Here is a 10,000-nt window from a genome sequence, read left to right on the forward strand (position 1 = left end):
GGGCGAACCCAGGAGTCAAGAGCAGATGAGACTTGATAGAGTTAGGGAATGTTCCCAGGGATGAATCGTGTCTAAATTTACATTCGGATTAGTGAACGTATACGGCCACACAGATCGTGACCTTAAACCGCTTGGGAATTCGGGAATAAAAACGGGCCGATCCACGTCAAATGTTCAGAGTTCGTTTGGTTAGAAACGACTTCGGTGACACTTTTTTTTTTTCGAATCTCGAAATGTCACCTTTGCGTCACATATTGGGGAACTGAATGACAAACTAAGAGAAATCAAACCCATACAAATATCAGACATGCTTTTGAAGTGTTCTTAGGGGGACGTTTGTAAACGAAGTCTTTTTTCTAGTGATTCAAAACTCGTAACATTTGATGAGGATGAGCCCAGTGTTAAATGAATATAGAAGTTGATTGGAAGGTCCTGAATTCGCTCCTTAACCACAGGTCTGCCTCTCCGGTAAGGGGATTTGATCATCAAAGGCATGAGCTAACGAGCCAAGCACAGTTGTGTAGCGTGGGCGGAGAATAAGACTGCAGCTTTATATATGTGAGTGACAGCGTGATATGTCTTCCGTATCGGAACAATCGTCAAGAAAAGCCAGGAAGCATTGTGATGACAAAGTATTTATGAAAAGTATCGAAATTATACTTATCACTGTGTTTTGAAGGCTTCGATTTGTATGCTACTGAAATGACTCCTGGCTACATATGCCTAGAATATGCATCTATGTATGGTCATAATCACAAATGTTAACACTAGAAACGTGACCTATACTTTCTAGGGATGGCAATTTTTGACAGCATAATTATAATCTAAGACTACTAAAGGATTTACTTTTCTTTACAAAAATATGGCTAAATATATACATATATATGTATATGTATATATATATATATATATACATTATATCACAGTAAAGCTGTTCTGGCCTCTGAAGGAGAAAGAAAGGACGGAAAGAAGCGCAGGAACTTACTCTTCCGGTATTGTTATACAAGTGTCGCGGTCCTTCTCCTCCTCCTGGGGTCTATTCTTTTTGCTGATCTCGTGACCACCCCCTCGCCGGCTCTCCGCCTCGTCCTTATCCCTCTCGTCCTCGTTGTTGGAGTTCGCGGTGCTCAGGGTACTGTCCCCCTCGCCGCCACTTTGACTCTCTTTGTCCCCATGACTTCCGTCTTCGTCCTCGTCCTCGTCCTCGTCGTCGTCGTCGTCCTCGTCATCCTCGCCCTGCTGGCTACTGGCATCCTCCTGGTCGGGCGGTAACTGGTACTGGTTAGGACGTCTCTGACATCCCGGGTAGTACCAGTAAGATAGGACGGCCAGCGAAATACCAGTGATGAGGTTGGGTACTATTAGAGCGATGATGAGCGGGTTGACGGCGCTCTCCCACGAATACTCGGTGATGACCAGGTCCGGATCAGCCCTCGAGTAGTAGCACGGGAAGATGGCCCCCAGGGGCCCGAAGATTTCGCCGAACTCCGTGCAGTTCGTGTGAGGAGGGTACCCGCAGGCTTTGATGTTGACGAACACGGGTACTCCCCTTCCGATCCACTTGCTCTCTTCGTCACCGTCTTCGATCTCGTCGTACGTCGAAAAGGGCACGTGCATGTAGTTCACGTAGATCTGGTCGCACTCGTACTGGTCTGTCGTGCACCCGTGCTTACACGAGGACCAGGAACAGTTCTTCATGCCGAGCTGGTGGTCGCTCTGCACCGTCTTACACACCACTGGCTCGGGGTCGAAGTTGGCCATCAGGGTCGAGATGGAAGGGTCGAGGACGAACGGCACGAGGAAGAGGAAAATGAAGACAGAGAGGATGGATGTGACGCCGAGGGTGAGTGTTATGTAGTATTTTATGCGCACGGGGAGAGGTTCCTGCACCGGTTCTTCCATGGCGGCTGCCTCTCCCACTACTTCTTCGCCTTCTTCCCCCAGCTTGGATTCTGCAAAGGTCGATCGGTGGAAAGGAGGGGTGGGAAAGAGGAGCGAGGTGGTCTAAGTCCTCCTCCTCTTGGTGCTAAACTGTGCAAGGACGGCTGTTGCAGACTGTACAGACTCTGATCAGGTGCCGTGCACTTAGCATGCACTCGCAGGCGCGCATATAACCTCGCACTCTGACGCAAGCACGCGCGCACACACACAGGTAAGAAATTCGAAGGAGGAGACGTTAAGCACAAGCTATTGAAGGCGTGGGGGGGGGTGGAGGGCGATTGGCTCTAGGTAGCAGAAGAAGCTGAAGGTCACCCTCCAAGTACAGGGACTTGAAACGTCACAGCAGAAAAGCCTCCCAAAGCTAAAATTGACGACGTCAAGCTTCGCTGAAGTTTTCGGCCAACAGCCACAGGCGACAGATAGCAACTCTGTATGGATCCGAGCCTATGGGTCGGCAAGCGACGCACGGATGCATACATACACACACACACACGCACGCACACACGCACGCACGCACACACACACACACGAATGGGGTTTGAATGTTAAAAGGATTGCATCATCAGCGCTCGGCGAAATGGTGGTAGAGGGTCTCGCCGAGAATTGGCCTCAGAGAACAGAACGAGATCGTAAACACTTCAAACAGTCACTGGTGGATGAATGGCCAGGACAAGCCTGCACGTCATCCTCGATTTTTTTTTTTTTCACCGTCTGTTGCAGTCCCAAATGCAGTTGTAAAAGTTGCAGTCGAAGTTGCAGTTGCTAGATCTAAAAGCCAGCGTCACAGGTTAATTCACTCAAGTATCATAATTACAGTAGCATTTATAGCGAAAAAGTATTTAGATATCTATATATATATTGTATATCTATGTATATATGTATAGTACTTATAATCTAATCTTAGCAGCGAGTCTGATTTTTTATAATCAACTAGGCACTTTCAAAACGATTTTCTAGTTTTTATCATGCAGCCTTTTTGTGTCGTTGCAAAGCTAGAGAGAGACAGGTGGTTGGAGTGGGTTGGGGGTGTTGTGCGAAGAGGAACAGAGGAAATATAGACCCCACTCAATATGTGCAGACAAGGGGAAGAAAGGTCCTATGGGAAAGACGGGGAGAACGACCCGGTCCACAAGATGAATTCCTCCCAAAGGCGAGGAACGTCTATGAACGGTCGTAGGGAAAGGGAATGGGGAGATTTAGGTAGCGAGTAGGAGGACAGATGTGGCGTTGATCCTCAGGTCTCACTGGGAGTTTTCCGAGTAGAGACAAGAACGAAGACGAGGGGTAGAGAAAAAGGTACAGGGCATGGACTGTGGCAGTGACAAGGTGAGGGAAACAAGTTTCAAAAATATGTTGACTGTGTATTCATTCTTATCTTTATTTTTGTAGCGAATGTGAGACAGTCTCATCTATTAGTATGACACCTTTGTCTAGAAGAGGGGGGAGGGGCCTGTGACGTAATGTACCAATGTAAAGGTACCTGACTTATGAGTTGCACTTTCTCTTTCAGTACGTAGAGGCGTTTTGCTCGTGGGCTTATCTTGAAGATTTACAAGACATGTGATATTACTATGTGGGATGGTCTCTATTAGGGATAAGAGACTGGGCAAAAACGTGGGAGAACGGGTGAGTTCGTAGGGAGGGTTGACGTGGGCGAGTGGGGACTGGGATAGGGTGACTATACGTGGCGTGTAAGGGCAGAGCTATACACTAGGGAATGTGAGGTTCCCTGCTGCTGGGGTATCTACGGTTAAAGTCGTGGTGGGGGGGGACTGCACGCCAACGCAGGTGACCTATGACCCCCAGCGTAGGAAGGGCTAACACACCACTTGTGACAGGGAAGTGTTGAGACAAGGTCATGTAAATGGATGGGGGATTCTACCCTCGGACTGAATACACACAGTCGCTGTGTGGCGTCACCTTTCAGTGTGACCTACGTGTGGTCGAGGGGGTGAAAGAGGAAGAGGAATCGGAGGAAGCTTCGAGGGAGAAGGCAGATGTCCAGCAGAGGACGTGAACCTTCATACTCAACAAGAACTGTCAGGTTAGTAATTGTCAGTGGCGGGTCCGTCCTTCTGCTGGAGAGGATGGATGGAAGTTTGACGTCTTGTGGTCTGGGAAACTGGGAGAGATGGAGGATTCAGTCCAGACGAAGATGGCAGAAGGAGAGGAAGCTCTTCTGACCCGTCCCAGGTGGGGTTGCCGGGATTGGGACTGGACTGGACTGGGCTGGACGCTGGGGAAGGAAAAGAAGTCTGGAGTTGACTATCAAGGTTCTTGGAGAGGAAGGAGTCTGTGTGCGTGTGTGTGTGTTCGGGAGACGAAGAAGACTATTTCGTCGAAGTAGGACCATGTAACGAGAAGGAGCAGGCGGGGTAGACTGCACAGGGAGTGGGGGACGGGGATGGGGTAGAGGTTTTTTTCTTTTTGACTAAGGAGGAATGAACTGCACAGGGAATGGCGGGACGGGCCCGAGGCAGAAGCTTGTAGACTAAACAAGACGAGCAGAAGTCGTGGTCAAGCCTTGATGCGTCCTCCCGATCCAGTTGAGTAGGACACAGCAGATGGGGGGCAAGTGCGAAGTGAACTAGAAGGGTCACTTCAGCTTTCATGCGCTGAAGTTCGATGTTTGTATATTGCCTCCGTCTTCATGGAGATGATGAAGAGGGAGTGATCACTTTGTGCTTTGTTACAAGCTCTCTATGTTGAGGACTCTAAGGGAAATAACTAAATGATCCTCCTGATTTAAGATGGCAAGGGGAGGAGGAGGAGACAGAGGGAGAGAATTCTTGCTAGGGACCTTAAGGGAACTGGAGACACTACTTGACGGGGGTGGGTTGTGAACTGGCTTTGAAGGGAGGTACTGAGATCGTGGAGAGGGAGGTCGTGACTCGGGAAGTTCGCGGCGACCTTGGATTCTGGTGGTATGGTCGAAGAGGGACAGGTGGAGGATGAGGATGAGGATGAGGATGAGGAAGTCTACAAGACTGGGACGAACAACGGACAGGGTTCCGACGGCGACGAGCAAGGAACTGGTAAGAGAGATCGACCACGAAGTCGAACAGGGAGGAAAGGGTGTCGACTGAAGCCAAGGAGACCTAGGCGTCGACTTCGGCGAAGGAGGTTGCAACGGTTGTGGTCGTAGAGACGACTGTGACGTCACTGCCCAGGAAGAGGCGAGTGTTGCTTCTGACGGCGTAGATGCGTCGGCTGACTTATGTGCCGAAGAAGGATATGGCGGCGGCGGTGGTGGTGGTGATAGTGGTGCGGACAGCAGCTGTGGTGGTGACGGTAGCGGCAGGACCTGGAGAGCAGGTGGGTGTGTGGGTGGGCCGCGGGTGTTCACTGGTTGGGGATGAGAGTGTAATCTCGCGCACGCGTGCACCGTCACAACAGCTGGTCGAACACCACTGGCTCCTTGGTCGCTGTGGATAAAAGCAAAGGGATTAGTTCGTTTGCATTCAGAGCGAGACGTAGACGTTCTTACACCTATTTGCTTAAACTGCTCGGGCGGTTTTGGGGTTTGTGGGAATTGATTGAGTGTGTGGTCATAGATGATATGTTGGCATCTTTGTGTCACCAGAATGTATCACAAACTTGTGATTGAATAATAATAAAACAACAACAACAACTGTCTGAAGTGTTCAGACATAAGCACTGGAATGGATAGTGTTTTCTATACATATTATAGTCCACAGCAAGTTATCAATTGAATTTCTTTTCACTTCTGGCTAGAACGAAGTCGAAGCCGAAGGTAAGTAGTGGCAGGGAAGCATACGAACACTTGATCCCTCTTTATTAATAAGAGGTGTGGTCACCTGGATGGCCCTTGCCCTTGCCTTCGACATTCTTTTAGCTGTATATATATATATATATATATATATATATATATATATATATATATATATACATATATATATATATAAATATATATATATATATATATATATATTATGTGTGTGTGTGTGTGTGTGTGTGTGTGTGTGTGTGTGTGTGTGTGTGTGTGTGTGTGTGTGTGTGTGTGTGTGTGTGTGTGTGCGTGTGTGTATGTGCATGTGTATGACATTACACACGTGCATGTATGTGTATTGAAATATTTGCCCAAACACTTTAAGACTGTGTGAAGTGCTACTACTTATCTAAATTAGTATCAATAGAGACCAAACTACGAGTGATTGCTACTGTGGTGAGAGCACTCAGAACAAGCAAAGTTAAGTGAATAACTTAGTGTGCGTGAGAGCGAAAAAGAGGTCAAATAGAAATTGCATACACTAGTAATTATCTACTGCAGTTGTTTGCTACCACCACGACCATCATCAGTGTCATCATCATAATCATTATAACCACTAATACTACCGCCGCCATAAAAGTCCCTATATACTTCAGCATCAATGGTCAGAATAGAGTTGATTTTTTCATAATATTACGAACAATTTCAGTGGTTTAAGTGTAATAAAAAACGAACCTTTCTTACCTCTAATTATTTAAGTATTATGATAAAGTACTTAACTAAAGGTTGCTCTGAAAAAAATGGAAGTATCCTTATTTTGCAACAGAGTGCCAGTTAACTATCGGCTTACTAATGGCCTCTTAAAACACTAACTAGTTAGGGCTTACCTCATGACAAATAAACTAGAAGATACTGGTCATTGTTGATTATTTCAAAAACACATAACATTTACTTTGTAACATTGTAAATCAATCTTCATTACTACACTGTACAGGGTAAACAATATTAGCCTCCTTCTCTAACATCTAACATATTCTCTAACATCAACATTTAGGTATCTAGAAAAGCCACATTTAACGTCAATGGGGAGGTGACTAGGTACTTTGGAACTTCCTAGACAAAAAACGTTCTAGACAAAAAATACTTCTTAGCTAATCGAATAGTCACTAAACACAGACAAGCTACTTACAACTCCCAATATCCACACTAAGGACATCTGTGTATATACACACAGAGCCTTAATACTTAAGCGGTAAGGGGAGCTTCGTACAAAGGGACGGGATACATATATGACAAACACAGATATAAATCTATTTTACACTAGGAGGAATTCTGGGGGGGGGAGTGATCAGGTTCTAAAATGAGGGTACAATTATCTAGACACAGGGGGAATGGGGAATCTAGATTTTCTTTTTTTCTAAGGCACATAGGGACCGGCGTCCTCATAGACAGACCCCTGCTCATCCCATTCGCATAAGCCTGAATGAAATTGGCCACGCCCACCACCACCTCCGCGAAGCTTGCTATTGGTCAATAGTGGGGGCGGGGAGAACCATGGACCTATCACAGCTCTCTACACCCTCCTACTGACCAATCACATGCCTCGGAAGGAAAATAGAGGGCGTAATTATTTTATTATGATGAGCTAAAGGCACAAAAGCGGGTTGGGGTGAGTGGTGGGTGGGGGGGCTTAGATAATGATCATCTTTGATTGCGAAAAGAACATTCTACTTGTCGGAGCACCTGGATTGCGAACCACCTAAATGAGCCGCAGAGGCATCAATCACGAATCAAAACGAACGTTCGTTCCTTAAGGCGGAGGTAATTTCAACAACGGATGAAGAATATGAAACTCTTTAATCTTAAAAAAAAAAAACTGACGACAGTAATAATGAAAGCCATTAAAAAAATTATGCATTCACTCTTAAGAAGACTGTACCATGAATTTGTTTCTATTAAGAGACTCTACTCGTTATTTTTTAGAAAAAGATCAAGCAAAATTGTTTTTAATTAGTTTCTAGATACGTAACTACAAAAATACTGAAATCCTGATTATTTGGCAAGCAAATAAAGTATATTTTTTTCTGTTACCAGCAAGTGGGCATGCGTGTTTGGTGCTGTGTTTGGTAGAGACGAGAAAGCAGTTAGGCAATAAGCAAGCTACTGTCTTAGTGCATAAGGACTATTTTACCATGGCTCCTCTACAATACTACCCATCACTACCATACTACAGTATCACTATGCTATTGGTCATTATCACTATACCACATATCCACCAACATACATCAGCATACCACACAGTACTACTATACCACAAAATGACTACCAGTCGGTGCAGTGGCCATACATCCATCTCAGCCATTATAAAAACAACAATACAAACTCCAAATTGCAATTATACATTTATTTTTATCATGTATATATTGTGAAACAAACACACTCTTACACACACACACACACACACACACACACACACACACACACACACACACACACACACACACACACACACACACACACACACACACACACACACACACACACACACAGACACACACAGACTAGGACACAGACCATGCCACGTAACAGGATACAAACAATACCGTCACATTTCCTCGTAAAATGCAGCACAGACTACATTATCATTCACTATAGCACCACAGATCTGCAATGTAGGCGTAGATTGGCACAATGCTACTTTCTCAACACTGATTTCAGCTACAGACATCTAAATTACTATGTACATCTCAGCGTTATGAGCTGCTATATCCATCACGAAAAATTGTAAGCTACAGCTATGCTACTTCAATCCTCCGTCACTGACACAGAAAGAGAGAGAGAGAGAGAGAGAGAGAGAGAGAGAGAGAGAGAGAGAGAGAGAGAGAGAGAGAGAGAGAGAGAGAGAGAGAGAGAGAGAGAGAGAGAGAGAGAGAGAGAGAGAGAGAGAGAGAGAGAGAGAGAGAGAGAGAGAGAGAGAGAGAGAGAGAGAGAGGAAGTACTGTAGGAGACAGTACCATCAGTGATGAGATTTGAATGAAGATGATTTGTGTATATACACCTGATAAAAGACTCGTTTTCTCAAAACGATGAGAAGAAAGGATGGAGAAATACAGACTTCTGTTCTCTGGGGATGAAAAGAGATAAAGAAGAAGAAAGGAGAAGAAAGAGAGGAGTAATGAGAATAAAAGAGAGAAGAGAGTGAGAAATACGAAAGAGAAAGAGAGGGAAGAAGAGAGTGGGAATGGGAAATGTGATGTTAGTATAATCAATGATGATGAAACTTATGTCAATGTAGATGGTCATTATGCTGGTGGTTGCAAATGTGATGAATCTGGTGATAGTAGGAACGGAACCGGTGGAGAAAATGGTGATAAAGAGTAGTGGTGATGGTGGAGATGTTATGCTACCGCTGGTGGATAGTGATGGTGATAGCAGAGATGGTGAAAGAGACAATGGAGAGAGTAGTGGAGGTAATAACAGATAGAGTGGTGATAATGACCAGGGCAAGAAGGAAAGACATGAGTAATGATATCAAAATGAGGTCAACACTCTCAGAAGAAAAAAAAAAAAAAAAAAAAAAAAAAAAATAGAGAATGAATGGGACCACATTTTAGTTTAAGAAAAAAGAAAAGAAAAAATAAATGGAGAAAGAAAAATAGAACAGTTGGGGAGGAAAGGAAACTAGATATGGATTGCAACACACACACACACACACACACACACACACACACACACACACACACACACACACACACACACACACACACACACACACACACGCACAATTTTTTTATGCCAATTAAGATATGACTGAGGTAGAGATAAGGAAAAATGAAAAATGAAGATGGCAGTGAAAAAGTAGACGAAAAAGATGAAGTCCAGAAAAGAGAAAAGAAATATGGAAATATCAAGAGAAATCACTGAAGAATGAAAGGAAAATAAATCAGAAGGAAGTCGAGGAAGAGGAGGAGGAGGAGAAGGAGGAGGAGGAGGAGGAGGAAGAGGAGGAGGAGAATACGAAGTAAGAGAGGAGACGGAGAAAGCCGATGAGTAGAAATTGGAGGAGAAAAAGAGCGCGAGAAAACAAGTGGCCAAGAGAGTTAAAGAAAAGAGAAAGAAGGGGAGGAAGAAAGGAAAGAGAGAGAGAGAGAGAGAGAGAGAGAGAGAGAGAGAGAGAGAGAGAGAGAGAGAGAGAGAGAGAGAGAGAGAGAGAGAGAGAGAGAGAGAGAGAGAGAGAGAGCTGCAAGCAAGCAAATTCGGCTTAGGATTCCTACGGCAGCGGCGGCACAAGCAAGTATGAGGAGGAGAGGGAAAAGGTGGAGGTGAAGG

The 10,000-nt window shown here is 45.1% G+C and overlaps 1 protein-coding gene across 2 annotated transcripts in view; it reads right to left on the reverse strand.

Annotated features, from left to right (window-relative positions):
- Positions 1–1,897: 1,897 nt before the first annotated feature.
- The window catches only part of LOC143019665 (uncharacterized), a 15,744-nt gene continuing 7,641 nt past the window's right edge, over positions 1,898–10,000 (reverse strand). For both annotated transcript variants that reach the window (XR_012965845.1, XM_076175570.1), the window contains exon 2: positions 1,898–5,366. Coding sequence is in view for 1 of the 2 variants with exons in the window: in XM_076175570.1 (XP_076031685.1) it covers positions 5,329–5,366 (38 nt within the window). In the remaining variant the exon portion in view is untranslated. The remainder of the gene's footprint in view (positions 5,367–10,000) is intronic.

This window comes from Oratosquilla oratoria, chromosome 37 (assembly GCF_046742065.1).
Source record: "Oratosquilla oratoria isolate Oo_2021 chromosome 37, ASM4674206v1, whole genome shotgun sequence".
Lineage (NCBI taxonomy): Eukaryota > Metazoa > Arthropoda > Malacostraca > Stomatopoda > Squillidae > Oratosquilla > Oratosquilla oratoria.